The following is a 20,777-nucleotide window of genomic DNA, read 5'->3' as shown; positions in this document are numbered from 1 at the left end:
TGCCATGATGTGAAGGCAAATGATTATCTTTCTGGATATGAAGGTCTTGGAGGACCTGAACATCTGAAATCTTGACCTTTTGTAACTCTGCGAAGGGAATAGGGTTTGCATAACAACTCTCAGGACCTTTAACAAATAACAATTCCCAGGGTTATTTGGTGGAAACTATGACCGTTTAAATGTAGATGGCAGGTGGAATCAAACTGAAAAGAGACCTGTAGTAGTTATTATTATTATTATTATCATTCTTCATCTGAGGATCACAGGGCAGTTTACAAAATAAAAACACAAATATGCTTAATGTAGTAGCAAAAACAAACAAAGAACACACAGAGACAGTTTAAAAGGCCATCAATTGTTTAATTACTCAAAGGGCCAGGAGAAGAGGAATGTGTTTGCCTGGTGCCTAAAGATATGTAACAAAGCCGCCAGGAATGCCTCCCTGGGGCGAGCATTCCACAAATGGGGAGCCACCGCAGAATAGCCTGTTGTTGTGATGCTGCCCTTTGGACCTCCTCTCACAGAGAAGGCACATGAAGAAGGGCCTCACATGGTCATTGCAGGGTCCCGGTCGATTCCTATGGGGAGAGGCAGTCCAGAGCTGTTTAAGGATTTATAGGTCAAAACCAGCACTTTGAATTGGCTCCTGAAACCAATTGGCAGCTGGTGCAGTTGGCCCAGGATAGGCATTATATGGTCAAATTGTCTTTTCTGGTTTCCCCCTGGCTGCTGAATTTGGCAGCAGCTGAAGTTTCTGAACATTCTTCATAGGCAGCCCCTATGTATAATGCATTGCAGTAATCTAACCTAAGTTAACCAACAGTTTGACCAAACTGTGGGAGGCAGTGGAGGACAGGAGTGCCTGGCTTGCTCTGGTCCATGGGGTCAGGAAGAGTCGGTCACGACTAAATGACTAAACAACAACAACTTAGGTTACCGAAGCATAGACTACAGAAGAAGAGAGGCTATGCCTATCCAGATAAGGGTGCGGCTGGGCCAGCAGCATATCCTCCAACATTTCTCCGATGAAAATATGTTGTTGTTACTTATTTCCTTGGCTCGGGGTCACATAACTCCATACCCTCCAAAATTTCTCCAGTGGAAATAGGGACATCCTAAGGAAAAGCGGGACATTCCAGGATAAAATCAGAAACTGGGATGGTCTTCTGTAAATCTGGGACTGTCCCTTGAAAATAGGGACACTTGGAGAGTCTACAACAGCCGAAGCTGATAGAAGGCACTCTGTGCTGCTGAGGCCAGCTGAGCCTTGAGTAGCAGCAGTGCATTCAGAAGGGTCTATTCTAAGCATCGGAATCCAACCCTATGAAACTGAAATTAATAAACTGCTCTGTAGTGCCCCATAAAGGAAAGCTTCTCTCTTAAACATAAGCTGCATCCACACAGCAGTTTATTCTGTTTCCCCCATTTTTCTGTGGCTGTTAATTTCCATATTGTATCCGAGACTTTCATGTAACATATGAAGTGGAATATAGTGGACATTCAGTTCTCATTTCCATGTTAATTGGCTCCAGAAATAATCTCTTTGAAACCCTATTAACCCAGAAAACCATAGGAATAAAGTGATGAAATTTGGGGCCGTATCCCAGCATACAGTTATTTCTTGCCATTTTCATGGATGAATCATGGAGGACCAGGAGCGCACATGTGCAAGAAGGATAGAGGAGCGGCGTTGTTGTCCAGTGATGTTCACTATTGTTCCACACCATGGCCACAGGCATGAATAAAATTTAGTATAACATAGCCGTTCTGTCAATCAAAAAGCCTCAGTTCCACAGCACAACAGATACTGCTGTATAAAGAGAATGTTAGAAAATGGGACAGAAGTGTTAGGATTATAACCAGGAAAACTAACACAATTTCCCCTGTGTCTGAATGCTCCCATAGTTTCTTCGGTCCCTTTTCACCACTGGTCAGCTGTGTTACAGAAACCTACTCCCTCCAATTACATGGGCGAACCTGTCAAAAGATTAATCAGTTATCCATGAGAAGGTATCATGCAGCCTGGCAAATCCTATGCATGTGTTTTCTGATGGGTGATATCCAGCATAGCCAGGAACAATATTTGACGCTACTACTTGATATCATTTTATGCTAGATCATTTTCAGTTTCTGTCTTTCAGTTGCAGTTTTTTTTCCCCTATCGGATCAGAATGCACAGTTGGTATTTCCCTTTGAATCGCTGGCAGGAAAAGTCCAAAGGGAAGATGAATGCAGTCTGATGACTAACTAAAAGGAGAGATGTGCGTTTGAAACCCTTTCTCATTGTACTATGCAGTCTCTGAAGATGCATAGCTGTCCTTCATGAATGAAATGCAGTGCAGATAAACATAGGTTTGCACATCAATCCTCAACTGCACCTACTTCTATGGCATTGGCAGATGCTACTGATTTCCACGTTTTGATAAAATATCTCTAAGCTGCCCTTGATTTGAAAGTCTCACAAATACAGTGGTACCTCAGGTTAAGAACTTAATTCATTTCAGAGGTCCGTTCTTAACCTGAAACTGTTCTTAACCTGAAGCACCACTTTAGCTAATGGGGCCTCCTGCTGCCGCTGCACCGCCGCTGCACAATTTCTGTTCTCATCCTGAAGCAAAGTTCTTAACCCGAGGTACTATTTCTGGGTCAGCAGAGTCTGTAACCTGAAGCGTCTGTAACCTGAAGCATCTGTAACCTGAGGTACCACTGTACACTAATAAACACATACAAAAATTACAATACTATAAAAACAACATTTTCAAAAAATTCAGTAAATGAATTAGTAATTAGCAACATGATTTAGAGTAACAGAAACAAGAAGGAATAAATTTAAAAAATCAAAAAATTGTCCTTCAAGACCAACTAAGTTTGTTCTGGGTATAAGCTTTCGTGTGCATGCACACTTCTTCAGATACATGAAAGCTTATACCCAGAACAAACTTTGTTGGTCTCTAAGATGCTACTAGACAATTTTTTTATTTATTTCGACTGCATCAGACCAACACGGCTACCTACCTGAATCTAGAAACAAGAAGGAAATGGGTAATTAGGAAAACCTAAAAGCCTTAAGCAAGAGGGCTTCTTTGGCCTGGCATTTAAAAGCCAATAAGGAGGGAGGCAGACAAACTTCCCTAGGGAGGGAAATCCATAGGTTTGGTACCACCATGGAGAAGTCCCTGCTGTGGGTTGCCACACATCCTGTTTCAGATGATATTAGCATGTAAAGCAGATGCTCAGAGGAACTTATATTTGCATGGGTTTGTAAGGGAACAGTTGGAGCTTCAGATGATATTACTATTACTGTTGTTATTATTATTATACAACTTTTTCACTATTTGCTTGTTTTTTAGCTTGTTAGCTTCTTAATACAAAAGAAAGCAGTCTCAAAGGATTAAATTACAGAGGATAGTCCTCTGTCTGAAGGGACATCAGGTCCAGATCTGGTTCAGTACTGAGCTGGATAGACTAGTAGTATATGACTGAGGATAATGCGGTTTCCTGTGCCCCTGTGCAGGATTTAAAAGCTTGTGTGGAGACTCCATGGATTAAAAAAAGGCTCCTCACTGCAGACTTTTGCTTTCCATGAGTTTGAAAGTGAAGGAGCAGAGCCAGAGCTAGCATATCCATCCTTGCTGCCCTCTCCACCAACCCCACATGTTTACTTTCTCATTATGGAATGCCTGAAGAGGGCTTTACTCCTTTACCATACTGAAGGAATGGCCACCATTCTTAAGCTTTCAAGCCACACACTGGGCAGACTCATTTCAGTGGTTAGACCCATTGTCCTATAAATCTCTGTGCTGTAGAGTTGTCCCAGGTGCTATTCGTGTAACCAAAGTGCCTTGACGTGTTTTCTGTGAATAGAGTTGGCTTTTGCAAGAGAAAACCTTCCCTCTAGATACATTTTCTTTAGGAGCCCCAGCTAAATCAATTTAAATTGCCCCACCCCCAAAAGATATTCTAGGTCTTTCCTTGCTTTGCTGAAAAGCTGGCTTCCTTTGTGGTTACAGATGTAATTTTTCCATTGCTGGATGGTGATGATGTCAGATGGCCAATAGGTAAGCATCTTCTTTGTATTATAAGGCAGTCAGAGAGGAAAAACATAGGCATCCAAAATGCTTTGTTGGAAGATCGCCTGAGGTTGCACAGGATTATCCTACATATCAGAAAACCTTTGCACCAAATTCATGTGTTGGTTTGGATTGGTTTTACTCACATATTCTTAAGTGCAAACAACATTTAGCTATGCTTGATGGGATTTAATTTTCTACTCCTAGTTGTAATGTGGTTCCACTGCAATATAAACTCTGGTGTAACAGCGTCAGCAGTTTATGGTACCCCCATGACCATGCTTGCCTGTCATTTATCAGGGTTTGATGGCAAAGCATCGACACTGCTTGTTCGTTCTGTTAATCGTATGTTTGCACTGAAGCAGAACTGATGAGGCAAAATGCTTTTACTAATATTTAGTCTAGGATGGTGTTAACCAAGAAGAAACTTTCCTATACTGAATACATTATCTGTACTGGACTACACATGGCTCTAATCAAATAACTTGTTTTAAAGCAATCTTCAGGGCCAGTTCTACCATTAGGCAGAGTGGGGCGATTGCCTCAGCCAGAATATGCTGTTGAGGTAGTGGTGCCCCTCGGTTCTCCCCCCTGAGCTTCTCTAGTCCAGGGACCAAATGCAGCTGTCAAACCCTCTTTCTCTTACCCTTGGGGCTCCGCCCCCATGTCACCCCCCTTTAGCCTCCTTTATAATTTCATTCTTGCTTTATAATTGTAACAACTTTATTTGTTTTTATAACTGTATATTGCATCATCGTTATGGTGAAGAGTGGGTAAAAAACAACAACTTATAAACTGTTGTGCTCCTCAGTAATACAATATACAACTGTAAAAACATATAAAACAATTACAGTTATAAAACTAGGTTTCAGTCCCAGGAAGTAAAAACTTTTTAGCAAAATGCTTCCCCCAACAAGCAGGGTTCAAGGCATAGCATAGTCTCAACAAATGTCAAGCATGGAGAATCATTCTAGGTCCAAAAAACAATGCAGAAGCAAGGTCAATAGCACAGAGTGTTCAGACAAGGTACAGCACAGCAATTGGGATGAAGGAGCCAAAGACCTGTGTTGTTTCCAGCAACTATAAGGCTCTCGTGAGAGACCTTGTTCACCTTGGTGTCCTAGAACATACCCTAACCCCAACTGCTGGTGGTAATTGAGTTCCAGATACTGCTTACTCATGAGCCACACACCAGCTCTGGATTCATACACATGTTATGTTTTTGCTTTTTTCCACCTTGGCCTTTTTGGTGTGGGGATTCTCAAGGACTGAGGTGGCTCCTCCTCTGACAAGGTAAAAAGGTAAAGGAATCCTGGACAGTTAAGTCCAGTCAAAGGTGACTATGGGGTTGCAGCGCTCATCTCATTTTCAGGCCAAGGGAGCTGGCGTTTGTCCACAGACAGCTTTCTGGGTCATGTGGCCAGCATGACTAAACCGCTTCTGGAAGCACCATGACAGAACACCATGACAGAAACCAGAGCGCATGGAAACGCCGTTTACCTTCCCGCTGTAGCAGTACCTATTTATCTACTTGCACTGGTGTGCTTTCGAACTGCTACATTGGCAGGAGCTGGGACAGAGCAACAGGAGCTCACTCCGTGGTGGGGATTCAAACCACTGACCTTCTGATCAGCAAGCCCAAGAGGCTCAGTGGTTTAGACCACAGCACCACTCACATCCCTTCAGGTACCACTGCAGCGGGAAGGTTTCCATGCACTCTAGCACTCGTTGGTGTTCTGTGCACTAGAGTATTTTAGTAATGCTGGTCACATGACCCAGAAAGCTTTCAGGCTCCTTCAGCCTGAAAGCAGAGATGAGCACCGCAGCCCCATGTCAAATCTGACTGGACCATGTTTAATTATACTGCCCGTCAAACATTCATACATCCAGGGGTCCTTTACCTTTCTACCTTTACCTCCTCTGACAGCACCAAGGGTTCTTCAGCAGGTCCTTGACCTATGGAGTGTCTGGTTCATCCTCTGATGACTCAGCACTGGGCACCAGGCTAGAACTAGGCAGGATGTACATAAATACAACAGGTAGACTGACATAAGTTAAAGATGCTGATGACTCTATTCTTCCTATATAAAAATTGTGAGCTTATTAAGTGTGGATTCATAAGTAGTAGTCAAAATAACAACATCCAAGCACTTGGAAGTATCAGCAGGCTCAGAAAAACAAACAAAACCCTGCAATGCAGGAATCTCAACTGAAGCACCCATGACAGATGGCCATCCAACCTCTGCTTAAAAACCTCCAAGGAAGGAGAGTCCACCACCTTCCGAGGGTGTTACCATCAACAACTCCTACCATTAAAAAGTTATTATTGGTGTTTAGTCAAACTCTCCTTTCTTGTAACTTGAAGCCGTTGGTTTGGGTATTACCCTCCTAGGCAGAAGAAAACAAGCTTCCTCCATCTTCCATGTATATTTGAAAATGGCTATCATATCTCCTCCCAGTCTCCTTTTCTCCAGGCTAAAAATACCCAGCTCCTTCATCTGTTCCTCATAAGGCTTGGTTTCCAGACCCGTGATCATATTGGTTGTCCTCCTGTCTTTCCTTAGCCCCCACGTGCTTGCCTCTTTACAGGGGATGGCAATCTCTGTCAGCTTCCTCCTTCTTAGTCATGGTGTTGCTCAGCAGGGAAGAAGATAGAGTTGCTTTTGCCTCTCATTCATTCTGGTCCCATCTACTGTTGGTCTCCCTACCTCCCACCCTACCAGGCCCAACAAGCACCAGCCACCAATGGCTCCCACTTGTGTTACCTAATGCACTCCCTAAAAAGGGAAAGTAATACATGAAGGTCAGGCAGAAAGTCCTTCATTTGCTACGTCGATTCTTTTAACACACTGAAATGAGCATAATCTTGGAGAAAAAAGAATGTTGAAATGTTCTTTTTCTTGCTGCAGATGTTTAATTATACTGCCTGTCAAACATTCATACGCACCCGCTGCAGGCATTGAAGGGTGGGGAGGTTTATTGTGAGGGGGGAAATCTTAATATTTTAACTAACCCTTGGAAAGCTGCTTGGAGGTCCTTGCTAATTCCTTTCATAGATATGCTCCTTTCCTGCAAAATTATAAGTTTAGTGTCTTGCAAAGGAATATTAATAGAAATGTTTTATGTCATTTTGTGCGTTTATGGATTAAGCTTGCCGAGCAATGGTGAAACTCTGCAGTTGTCCAGGGCATGAGAATTTAATCAGGTTAAGCTGTTTCTGCCTATTTAACTTGGGAAATGTGGGAAATGGGGAGCGTGATGCATGCAGTAAGCCTTGCAATATCGCTGCCCCTGATTCATTACTCCTCTCTATTCCTTTGTAGTTTTTAGAGTCTTATGGTTCGGGGGGGGGGGGTGATGTTGGCAGACCTTCAGGTATTGCCACAGCTTTTTACGTGGAGAATTCAGACACACAGGAAGCTAATTTATACAGAGTTGTACTGTTGGCCTATTCTGCTCAGTGTAGTCCACTCCAACTAAAAGCAGCTTGCTAGGCTTCCAGACTTTCCCAGTGCTCTCTGGAGATGCTGGGGACTGAACCTTGCACCCTCTACATGGAAAGCATGTGCTCAGACACTGAGCTGTGGTTCATCCTTTTTAACTGGGGTGGAGAATTTGTGGTTTTCTAGACCCCATTCAATTCCAACTCCCATCAGCCCCAGGCAGCATACCCAAAGATTAGAGATGATGGGAGCTGAAGTCCAAAAAAAATCTGATAGGGCACCCACCCCCTATTCCTCCTTGAAGCATGTAGGCTGTTAGTGACTGTTAAAGGGAGAGAGGGGTAGGGGGTTGAAGTATATTTTCTTTTTCTGTCAATTATTTTGCCCTGACTGGCCACTGGAATTCTTCCTGAAAACTTGCAGACTCCCTCTGTTATTCTTATAGGTATGAGGAGTGGGGGTTATATCTCTCCCTGCCTTTTGGAAATTGTGTTTCCATTTCAGCTATACCCAGTCACACCCAGCAGCAAAACCAGGGGACTGTAGCTGTCTAATTCCCAACTACTGAATCACAGCACTGCACCTCTAAGAAGTGATTAATTAAAATCCACCATCTTCAGTCCTGAATGGCTCATGGCGCATTTGGAGATGCAAGTTTATAATCTTGCTTTTGGCAGGCTTCTATCCTTTCTGTCATTCAGAGCCATTGTTCCATAAAATTAAGATTTCAGGTTAATGTTCATACATACACTTACAGCAATTTATCCTCAGTTTTTCTTAAGGTTTCTAGAGAGACACTACTAGCACATGCTTAGTGCCAGATGTACCTTGCCTTTTGTAGAGCCCTGACGTTCATTGGGAAAGGTGAGTGATTTAAAACCATTGGTTCCTCTGTGAGATAGGCAAGCATCATCATCATCATTATTATTATTATTATTATTATTATTATTATTATTATTATTCTCATTTCATGGATTGGAAAATCATGGCCAGAGAAGTTCAGCGATTCTTTTTTCCCCTTCCCTTCCTTCACCCTCAAGGTGGAGCTGGAAGTATCTCAGTTTGTTGTTTTCCTGTGCTCAAGGTTGCATTTTCCTGTATGGTCTGCCCAGGTCTACAGGAGGGACCCTCTGGACTCTTCTACTATCTACTTGAAGTCTGGCTGCCAAGGCTCAACAGAGGGCCTCTTCCATTATGGTGCCCATCTTGTTATTTTATTTATTTATTCAGTTTATATCCTGCCCTTCTTCTCAATGGAGCCCTATGGCAATGAGGCAAGCACCAGTTATAGAAGGGCTTTCGCAGCCAGCTACATTGTAATCCTACCCATGTCTACTGAGATGTTAGTCGAATTGAATTCAATGGGTCTTACTCTTGTGTAAATGGGATTAGGATTGCAGCTTTAAAATACCTTTCTGTTTCTCCTGGAATTTCCTAACTGTTTCTATTGAGATTTTCTTTTGGTCTTTGGTTGTGGCTGTTGTGGTTACTAATGTTATATGACTCTCCTAATACTAATACTAGATGCTGTTTGTTGTTGATGATGGTGATGATTTTAATTGCATTCTGTTTGTTGTGAATAGAAATGGGGTGGGGGACATGATTAAGTTTGCATCTAAAGGTGCAAATGCAATGCATTGTTGGTTGAATATCATTTATGAGGATGAAATTAATTATAGAAAAGTGAAAGCCACACCACAGTCAATACAGAGTTCCACAACTGAAAAGTAAATACTGTAACACATCTTTTTTTTCTGCCTGCCTTGCCATATGCTACCATATGGATCAAAAAGGGTAGCACTTCATCAGACTAATTTATTTCGTGTGAATCATTTTCATTCTGTTCATTTTGCTTTCTAGAGACTTTGTTTTGGAGGGGCAGGGGAGAATGAACAATATTTTAAATGACCCAGCAGCTAAAATTAAACACAATCTTGCTTAATTTTAGATAAACTTATTTCAAAATAAAGAAGTCTCACCTTCTTTCAAGAGGAAACCTCTGCAGATACGGGTGTGTTATCCGTCCGTTGCTTTGTGAACCCAAACAACCTCCTTGGACACTATGTTAGATCTATATTACATCCCCAAGTGTTAGATTTTGTCTTTTGTATAAGTGGTGTAGTCAAAGGATTCCTAGCATGTCTTTTTAGCTATAGATCTCCTCCCCTTATTGTGCATTCATTAATGTACCTCACGACAGGAATACATTATTCTTTAGAAAAGACCAGGAGAGCTTTAAGGGTTGTCTTTTCAGTTAGTAGAAATTGAAATATTGTGGGTTTAGTTCAGAAAGTTGTATCTCTTATTTTAAAGTAGGTGACCTACTTCAACCACATATTGTATTTTACTTCCTCCATTCCTGTATGACTAGGCTCCCAAATTAGGAACATATAGGTGCTTGTGAAGGTGTATTGCCTGAGTATTGTCAGTTTTTCTTCTGTGAAATGGTTACTTCGTAGTCCTCATGACGGTTTCCAAATGTGACCTTGGGCACAAAACAGTTTGGGACCCCTGCTCTAAGGTGCAACATATCTTATGTTTCATTTCAGAAGTTTGAGGAGTGGGTGGGTGTGCAGCTCAGTAGTTTTTCTATGTGTGTTTTCAAGAAGAAAAGTAATCTGGAACCAACAGCCGTACATCCGTTTGTCACTGTACAGAAGTTTATGTCGGAGAGTTCCCTGTTCATAAATGCACTGGAAGTGAGAATGTGTTCAGTTCTGGTCCACTCCTCCCCTCTGAGAAAAGAAACACGTGCATTTGATTTTCCATGTGTGTCATGTAGGAATTAAATGGTACATCACAAATAAAGAAGCAACTGGTGCATTTCGCTTTGACTTCCCACAAGGTTCAAGATTAGAATTCAATTGCTTCATCAATATATCTTCAGACATGCTAATAACTCCTATTTGTAAGGAGCTGCTGGTTCCTATACTATGGATTTCTCCTGAGGCACAGTTTCGACTGTAGAAGAGCTTATTAGGTCAATTTACAATGGAACCTTACCTCTGAAGAATGTTTGGCTGGAGCTGATAAACTCTGTAGATATTTGAAGCTATTTTTTTCTTTCAAGGGCTGCATTCTTTTTTGGGGGGGTTTCATCTGTTGGGTGCCACATTTTGGTGGTGGGCAGGACCACCCTTTTCCTTCCTGAAAGTAAGTGGAATAATTTATGGCTGCCTAAGCCATATAAATCAGTACCCACATATTCATAGATGGCACCATACACTGGTACAAATTTCTAGAATAACTTCTAGACTCTTATTGTGTGGGCAGAGTTTTTGTTTGCTTGTTTGTTTGTTTGCATCTATGATAGTAATGACCCACTGTTTTCTAAATGTTGGACTGACATTTATAGGGAGAACTCTGATAGATGTAAAGGTGATATTGTAATGACCTCATCTCAAACTTTCTTTGTCAAATATCTGGGATGGCTATGGGTTTAATTCAGACTTGAAAGGCCTAATAACATTATAGCATGGGTGCTGATCTTGACAGGACAGTGGTGGAAAACATTGCAATGATCATGCAACCAAAATTAACACTTTGGTACCAAAATATGTGCCCAGTAGCAATTTCAGAGAAGATTACCTACAATTTAAATGTCTTGAGTAGGTCAGAAGACCCAGAATGTGTGTTTTGCTATATGGCGACTTTATTTCTTACACTTTTGGAATTGGTGTACAAAATTCACTACTGGCAGTGATGAGAGGAAGCTAGTTTCCTTGATGAACACTTTCCCTGAATATCCTATGTACGATGTGAAACTTAGTTTTATATTCCACTACTGTAATTATTATATATATATATATATATATATATATATATTAAAGTTTATTTATGTTTTAAAAAATAGTGAGATAAAATGCTTGTATCAACCCACTCAGTATAATTCAGTGGTTCCATCTCAAGGTTTATTCTGACTACAATTTCTTACAACTTGTTGTTTAATTCCTTGCAACAATTAACTGGCTAAAACCTTTCAAAACAAGGGATCATTAGGAGAATGTTTATGCTCCCTTTGAGAACATTTTAAGTTTCCCTTAACTAAATCTGCTAAACAAATCAATTGCTGTTGAGGGGGGGGGGGATTGAACAACTACCATGCTTGAATGAAGAGAGTTACATTGAACATTTTTGTCTCTTCCAGGACTGTTTCGGTAAGGAGCCTCAATACATTGTTTTTACGATTTTGGCCTACTTAATCAGAGATGGAGCAAATGGATTGTAAACCCTACCAGCCACTGTCGAAAGCTAAGCATGAAATGGATCTAGCTTACACAAGCTCATCTGATGAAAGTGAGGATGGAAGAAAGGCAAGACAGTCTTATGAGTCCAGAGAAACGCTTAACGAATATGGCCAAGAACTCAGAATGAATTACAACAGCCACAGCAGAAAAAGAAAAGCTGTTGATGAACCCACTCAAGGTATTTTTTTTCAAATCAGTTTTTATTAAAAGGAATACTCTTAATAACTTTTTAATCATATGGTAATCAGCCACTTAAATTGCTTGCTATCCCTACATCATATGGAATCTTTTTCCTGTGTATTCTTCTGTTCCATATCTTTTTTTGTGGAGGAAGAGCTGGATAGCTGTGAGCTATCATTACAGCAATTGCCAGCAACTTCTGACTTATACAATTTTGCTTATGGTTTTGCTTATGGTTGGGCTATGCCTTTCTTAGGACCAACCAACATGTCACAAAAAGAAAAGCTTGTTACACAAAGCAGAGCTGTAGTGGAGGTGATGGGGGAATTAAAAAATAATAATAATTGGATGTTGTAGCTGTAAGACAGTGGTGCTTGGTGCATGTTTTCCCAGGGGAAAGTGGCAGGACAAGTGGAAGTGTGGGTGAGCCCTTGGTTTGGTGTGTTGTGTTATGTTAGGTAGAGGGTCAAAGAAGAACACAGAGTTCTTGGTATTGTCCATTAATGAGTCTTGTCCTGCGGGCCTTAGAATGAAGGACAGATTGACTTTTCAGGGGTCCAAGAGTCCTTCTGTGTCAGCAGAGCAGCACTGGGCAAACACTTGTCCTCAAAATGTTGTTGGATTCCAGCTCCCATCAGCCCTAGCCAGCATTACCACTGGAGCCCAACAACTTCCAGAGTGCCACAGGTTCCCCACTCTTGCAGTAGAGAGTGGTGGTTTATCCACCAATTGCAGCCTGCCCTTAATTGCCAGATTTTGTGGCAGCTGCTGAGAAGATGAAAGACAAAGTGGAAGTCTGGAAATGAGCTGCTAACAAACTGCTTCTTTACATCTGTTAATAACGTTAAAACATTTTGCATTTGATAGGTGGATTTGCTACACATGCCAAGCCAACTCTAAAATTGTAAACTTTCATTGATATAAACATTTCTATACCACATGACAGTCATTTCAAAGCAGGGCGCAAAAGGGGTGTACCGAATACAAGATTGTGGAAGACCATTCTTTAATGCCTACTGAAATTTTAAGAAGTCTTTACCAAGTGTTGCTGGGGTGGGCCTGCGGAAGTGGTCTGATCTCAGTAAGGAGAGTGTTCCATAGAATTGGGTCTTCGATACTGAGCACACAGTTGCAGGAAACTAACAAAAAACACATGAATGAAACTTCTGCAACCAGATTGGAATGCCAAAACATCTATGAGCATGTAACTCTTGGTGCATGGTCTTGAAAAAAAGGGTGTGGGGAAGGGGCTGTCTATATCAATCCATCTCACTTTTTTAGTCTGCTTTCAGGCGGGAGGGGTGGGAAGGATATAGGGACTCCTCTTATAGTACTTTAATCTGAAGTACTGAAATCTAATTTTCTTTTTTTTCCTTTCTTTTCTTTCTTCTTACTTCTTATCTTTTTATATCTGTCTATTTATAAAAATTGTTTCTTGCTCACTGTTTTGTAACAGATGTTGTGAACTAATGGAAAAGAAACGCAATAAAAACTTTTTAAAAAAAAATAAAATAAAAAAAAAGATATAGGGACTTCTCTTACTTCATGAAGCTGGGAAGTGAGGAGAGTGCTGTTGTCCTTCTTGTGGGAATTCCATGGGTATCTCTGGTTGGTAACAGAGGAGTGGACCAGATGGGCCACTGGCCTGATCCAGCAGGCATTTCTTTTGATCTGAAGAAGTGGAGCTACAGAAGTGAGAAGCTCTCTGTATTTATTGCTCCTCAAATGTCACCTCCAGGGAAAGGTATGAGGATAAAACTTGAAAGCAGGACACATAAAAAAATAAGCCTCCTCTACTCCATCTGTTCTCTTCTCACCACTGAATTAAAGTATGTGTTTGCCAATACAAAAGACTTTGTATGCATGTAGATATATAGATACAGATACATAGATACACACACATAAATCTGCAGTTCTCCAAGCATTTAATATTTGTATGCTTGTGGTATGTTTATCTTCCCTAGAACAAATTGCTTCAGGAATGTTGTCTTTTTCTTGGATAAGATTTTTTCATCTATTGTTTCCAAAAAGGAACTTTTTGAAACACTCTCCTTTAGGGAGGATTGTTGTTGTTGTTTTCTTTTGCTTGGCTCACTTTTACCTTCCTTGCTTGTCAGAAGCCTAAAAAATAAAATAAAAAATCAACGCCAAATACAGAATCGATCTATGGGGAGGACGTTATTTAAGTTAACATTCTGCATGAGTATTGCAGAAAATCAAATGCTGGAGCATTCATTTCATGATAGATTGTAGCTCTGAAGGAAGTTGTACTAGAGAGCTATCAGTGTCGAACAAGCCAGAATTGAGTGGGAAAAGATAGAAAAGGAGAGAGAATTGTAAATATTTGGGTAAGAATGTACCAAGGTGTAAGCTGTAATCCTTACCCCAGTTACTTGGGAGTAAGCCCCATGGCAGGACTTAGTTCTGAGTAGATATGGTTAGGATTAACCAGATATGGTTAAGTCCAAAAAGCACAGTGAGCAAATGAAGTCTTGTAACCCTTCTTAGAAGGCTGCAGGCCATTTTATGTTGCATTAAGCTTTTCAGAAGTCTGAATAAACATCTGCAGAGATTCAGTCCTGAATTTCTCCAGCCTATCTTGGTTCCAAGGATCAGAAAATAAATATATTTGTATATGAACTGAATCTCCCAAAGTCTGTTCTGTGCTATTGGGAATAACAAAATATTTAAGATAAGAAGCTATGTTTTAAAGCGAGGGGCATTTGGCAAAGCAAAGCTTACCTAACACAGACAGATTTGAAAGGAGAGTGATTCCTTAAAAAAAGAAAAAAGAAAAAGTGTGTGCATCCATTTGCCTCGGAGGCTGAATTTTCATGCCTATTTTTGCCATGGTATTTTTTGCCACGGTGTGCATGTCTGATTTTCTCAATTGCTTCTGAATGCATCCCAATATTTTTGAAATATTTTCACAGTTTTAACACTAATGAAAGCTAAAGTCCTGCAGGGTGTGCTGAATGGAAATCTGAGGTGACATTATGTTCAGAAGTATCATATTCATTCCATGAATATGAAAGGTAAAAGCTAAGCTTCAGGGTCTGTTAGCCTGGGGCCTGGCAGTCTACTTGACAGGCTGCAACCGAGAGTCATATGAGCCACAGAGCAAAAATATGTGGACATGTATGGGCTGAAGATCAGGCACTGAATCCTATAAACAAGAACCAGAGGCAGAGATATCATCAAAACAAGCTAGGTTGGGCAGATGAGAACCAAAGACAGGGACATAGACTAAGAAAGGCTAGAGGCCAGATGCAAGATAGCCTGTGCTGTACCTCCATCTGAAAAGTATTTCACTGGATCATGGTGGGTGCAAAGGGGGGCATGTGTACTAGGTGGCTGGTTAGGGGGTGGCAAAACAGCATCCTGTGTAGGTGAGAGAAAAGAAAGAAGTGTCACTGCCATAGCACACACTTACTGACTACATTCCAGCCAGGTCCCACGTATTAGAAGAGGTGGGTGAATAGCCACCCACCTATTCTAATAAGATGAATCTGGCTGGAACACGTAAGGAGTCACCAAGCCTGTGCCTTGGCTGCTGTGCACCTCTCTTTTTTCTTTGGGCCAGCAGGAATGTAAAGGAGCCAGGCCTTGATGACCACATGGTGTGGCTGGCTACAGCCCCCCCACACCTTACAGGAAGAGGTGAGTGACTATAGAAAGGCTGGTCTGCTTGGCCACCCCAGGAAGAGGAAGGTGAGGAGGTGCAAAAGAGGCCCCACAGCCACCACAAGCGAGCAGGAAAGAAGGAGCACAGCAGGCAGGTGAACTGGCAAGGTAAGTACCAGCCTGGAACAGGGGTCTCGTGAGAGTTGCTAGGACCAGCATTTATGTAAATTGTCCCTTGTTTTTCAATGCCCCTCCCAAAGGGAAGCAGGGTGGGCTCCCCTCCGCTCCTTGGTCAGCCCTTCCTTGTGTTGCTACTGTGACCATCACTGAGACAAGTCAACCTGCACATGCTTCCTTCTCTCAACTGTGGTGGTGATAGGAGGCAGCAGTGCAGGCTTTTGCCCTCTACAGGAAGATCTCTACAGGAAGATCCAGCACTGGTCCTCATTGAAGAACACATTTGGGGGCAAGAATTATATAGACACTCATAATCCTCTATTGTGGTTCCTCTTGTCTTGTGGCCTTGGGCTGAAATAAAGAGCTGTAGTTCTAGATCTGCTCACCTACTTGAGTCGCACTCTCCTGCAGCCAGAGATCTGGGCAATAATTCCCCAGTCTGAGAACTATGCAGGGGGAAAGGTGCCTGGGCCCTGACTCCCTGGTTCAAGACTTACAGAATCATTCAGGATGAAAGACTTGCATGTTGGACCTTTGGCTATCAATGCCCAGATGAATCTGTCATGATTTTTCAGTTTCTGTTGAGCCTTTGTCTTTGTTGAGAAGATACTCCCTTGAGAAGAAAGAAGATGCTGTTTCTAACACACATCTCTTTATATTATTTGGTTGTGAAAGGGTCTCAGTATTAATAGGTACCATCTCCTGCCCTCTCCCTAGCTTCAATCATGTACACAGAATACATGTCTTGAACTAAGGGAACGTATTCATTTCAAGATGTGATTCTCCAACCCTCCACCTGAAACCTTGCTTTCAGGTGCACAATCAGATAAAAAAACAAGACCTCTTGGTTCTAGAAGTGGATAGAGAAGATGTGGCAGGATGGCTCAAATCATTGCAAGGCCCCCTAATCTAATGCACACACAGTTTGAGGGTGAAACTAGTATAGACTGAATTATATCTAATGACACTTTCCAATTGGATGCTGTAGTGGATTTCATTTTTGTAAGCTGGTTGTGTTGGAGGGGAGCAAAGAAGAAATGGGACTTGGTAAAACTGTAAGCAAATTACAAATTTAGTTGGCACTTTCTTTTACTGGTTTAATTATTTCCCTGTAACTTTACAGATCTGGGTTATGAAAGAAAGGAAGGTTAAAATGGAATTGCAAACCTTTATTTTCAAGATCATAATATAGAACCTAATCAAGTAAAACAGAGAGACTTGCTTGTGATCTTGTTTTCCCAATGAAACTCTAATTTGACTAATTTATGAACTGATACATTGATCTAGCATTAATGAATGAATTAGTAGCTGAATAAATTGGGGTAGACTATAGTATATAATGAATTCTGATTGCATTATCAATTAATTATATACTAGTAGCATGCTATCTTGATGAAATTAATTTTATAATCTGTCTTTTTGTATTAAAGGATTAATGAATGGGTGAATTATTGAGTTACTGGACTTATTAATTGACATATTATAACAAAAGAATAACACATTAGTGTGCATTTAATGAATTACTAAATTGAACAGTGATTAAGTGGCAATATGTTAAAACAACTTGGGCCATGCAATTCAGTAATCAAGCTAATGAATTACAATGTTTGGGGGAGTAACTGTAATTAAAAAGGAGGTCAATTTGTTCAGAGAGAGGGAGAGCATAGATACAGGGCCAACATATGAGAGGGGAAATGCGTATACTTCACTAGGGTTGTGGAGAGCCCAACTCAACTAATTTTCTAGATCCATTTCAGTCAGGGTTTAGGCCCAGTTCTAGCATAGGAATTGCACTGGGGCGGAGAAAATGTGTCCCTGTTAATTCTTCTAGAACCCTCAGCCGCTTTAGAAACCATTGACCATGGTATCCTTTTGGAGCGTCTATCCAAGTTAGGGGTGAGTGGCACCACTTTGTGGTGGTTCCAGTCTTACTTGGATGGTTGTTTCAAAAGGGTGGTGCTTGTGAGTGTTATTCAGTTCCATGGAGTCTTCAATGTGGAGTTCCTCAGGGTTCAATTTTATCCCCTGTGTTGTTTCACATCTACATGAAACCACTGAGTGGGGTCATCGGGAATTTTGGAGTATGTTGTCAGCAATATGCTGATGACACACAGCTCTACTTCTCCTTTACATCTGCAGGGGAGGTAATGGATGTGCTGGACTGTTGTCTTGCCTTGGTAATGGACGGGATGAGAACCAACACACTGAAGCTCAGTGCAGATAAGATTGAGCCACTGATAGTGGATGGTTCCCTAGACTGGATGGCTGGAAGGTTGCCTGCTCTTGGTGGTAGGTACCTAGCTTGGGGATACTACTGGATCCTTTGCTGTTGCGTTGCTGTCGCTTGTGGCTCAGGTGGCCTCAGTGGCGCAGAGTGCCTTCCATTGCCTTCAGCTGTTGGCCTGGCTGCACTCTGGACAATAATAGTCTAGCTTCTTTGTCTATGTTCTAGTAACCTCTAGCTTAGATCACTGCAACATGTTATATGTAGGGTTGCCTCTGAAGGCAGGTTAGAAACTTCAGCTGGTGCCAAATTCAGCAGCCAGGTTGTTCACTGAGGCAAGATTGTTTGAGCATATTATACCAATCCTGGTCTGACAGCACTGGCTGCTAATTAGTTTCCGAGCCCAATTCAAAGTGCTGGTTTTGACCTATAAAGCCTTAAATGGCTCAGAACTGCCTCTCTCTATGTTAACCTATCCAGACCCTGTAATCATCATTGTAGCCCTTTTTCATACGTCTCCTCTATGAGAAGTCTGGAGGGTGGCAGTGGGCCTTTTCTGTGGTGGCTCCCCATTTGTGGAATGCTCTCCCCTGGGAGGCTCACCTGGCACCTTCATTATATACATCTTTAGGTGCCAGGTGAGAATGTTCCTCTTCTGCCAAGCTGATTAACATCCTACATCCTTTTAAACATGTTTGTGGAAGAGGGCTAATTTGTTTTGTTCTTGTTTTTATTATGTGTTTTATGTTTTTATCTTTTATGCTGCCCAGAAGAAGGGCAGTATACAAATTTAAGAAATAATCAGATACTTAACAAAACCCCAGGATGCAATCTCATTGCCACCATAAAAAGCATTGAGGCTACATGTAGATCATGACTGAGGGTGGTTATACAGATGTGTTTTCCTGCATATGGATATTTATATGGGTTTCTAGATTTTCTGATGTTTCATAAAGCCAACCAGAAGCAATGGCAGAGCATAATAAAACAGTACGTTCACTGTTCAAACTGCTGTTTATTTGCCATTGCTTATATGAGAAGCGCTGTGCTGAGCTAGATCAGCCTTTGCTCTAGGGATGGAGGAGAAAATGGTTTTAAGTGGATGTATACAGAGAAGTTCGCAGTTCCAACCTGATTGAGCTTTTCCCACATTGTATCTTGTATCGAGCCACCACTTATGTCTGAGCTGCTTGTGTAATGTTGTGGGGTTGTTGGGTTTTTTTAAAAGGCTCACTAATTATTTGCAAAAATATGTATCTTGTACATATAAGGCATATAAAAGAATCATACTCCATGCTGTTCTGTGATTCTGCAGCATCATTCATTAAGTATACTAATACATAAGCATTTTTATAGGACTGTTTGTACCATCTGCTTATGTGCTGGTCACTTTAGGAAACGTCATCACCATGATGAACGGAAACAAAAAGAGAGCAGCACATCTTCCTTGAGCCAAAATAAAGCCTTAGCAAAACTAAGAGAGAGAGAAACAGCTTTTCAAGTGCCTTTCTGCAGCCCCCCCCCCCAAGTGCACAAGTTTGTTATGTTAGACAAAATAGGACTTCGGTCCTGCAAAACTGCACACAATGACCGCTCCCCACTTAAAACGGGGGGCGCCCTTTGCGTGGACGCGCGCAGCCCTAGATCTGGAGCGGCCCCATTGGCATAGGCTTGGCTTTGCCTTCCCTCAGGTGGGATACCTGGAGGTCCCCGCCTACCTCAGTCGGTTGTCCAATCTCACCTGGGGGAAGCGTTGCCAAGAAGACCAGGCCAGGTAGGGGAGGGATTACCTGCCCACACAATAGAGGGAGGATCTTACCTGGGAATCCTCACTTGGCTCCAGAGCTTCTCCCACCCTACCCACCCTCAGTTAATGTCTTCATTTGCAGGTTAACTTTTCTTCATAGGTTTTGCAGGTTAACCTATCTTCACAGGTATACGGGCGCTGCTACGTTAAGGTTGCTGTTAAAGGGCCGGAAAGGAATTTCCCTGCATTGGCAGGTTTCGCCTTTCCCGTAGCAAAACGTCACAACTTTGGCGGTATCAGGCCTTGGGCGGAATCCTTTAGTCCACCTTCCTCTTTGCGGCGGCGATACCAGGGTTCCCCGTTAAAGGGGTTTCTGAAGGGAGGCTTTGACCGTACGCTGAAAGGTCATCATTTCTCTCCCCTGCGGCGGCGGCGTAACGGGGGCGGCCATCTCTGCTTGAACATATGTTCTCCAGAGCCGGCCCATTCCCCCCCCCCCCACTGGATAACCCTGAAGCTCCCTAGGTCCCCGGCTGGGGACTGGGGAGGGAGAACGCCCAATGCCTGAGCCAAGGTCTACCCACATTTGAAATTTAATAAAGTTGTGGCCAATTTAATCCCATAGCATGTTGTCTTGAGTCGTTATTCCACATGACGGGGGGGACCGCTCGGGATCTGGGGACTCCGCCTGTCCATGCAATGTAATGCACATAATATGCAAGATTTGACCATAATTTTTAGTGGACTTCAGGAGAGAGTAAAATCTCACTTCTTTTCGAGATAAAGGAGCAAGACTGACTCTACAATTGTATGATTCTGTGAATGAAATGAGGGGGGGGAATGCAGATAAACTCAATATTGATATTTCACATGCCTGCTTTGCTCCTATGTAGCCGGGTTCTTCTTACATTTTTCTAATAGTCTGTGCAGGCTCACAGATGGGACCCATGAGCTCGTTTCACTACCCTGGTTTGTAGGCAGTGCCTGACAAACTGTGGCTTGACAAACCACCATATCTCCCTCAGAGTGCTTGAGGAGAAGATGCAAGTAGACATATGGCTTGTT

At 42.0% G+C, this 20,777-nt stretch overlaps 1 protein-coding gene across 13 annotated transcripts in view; it reads left to right on the top strand.

Moving 5' to 3' along the window:
* Nucleotides 1–20,777, top strand: part of TENM1 (teneurin transmembrane protein 1) — a 375,511-nt gene that overhangs the window by 80,212 nt on the left and 274,522 nt on the right. For 12 of the 13 annotated variants that reach the window (XM_083484888.1, XM_083484887.1, XM_083484897.1 and 9 more), the window contains exon 2: nt 11,661–11,938. In XM_083484888.1, the coding sequence (XP_083341014.1) occupies nt 11,722–11,938 (217 nt within the window). In that variant the 5' untranslated portion in view covers nt 11,661–11,721. Of the gene's footprint in view, nt 1–8,357; nt 8,378–11,660; nt 11,939–20,777 lie in introns of those variants that run through there. The other variant, XM_083484891.1, reaches the window with a different exon arrangement.

Source organism: Podarcis liolepis (assembly GCF_965112155.1).
Source record: "Podarcis liolepis genome assembly, chromosome: Z".
NCBI classification, from domain to species: Eukaryota; Metazoa; Chordata; class Lepidosauria; order Squamata; family Lacertidae; genus Podarcis; species Podarcis liolepis.
This window is presented reverse-complemented; position numbering and strand designations above follow the sequence as displayed.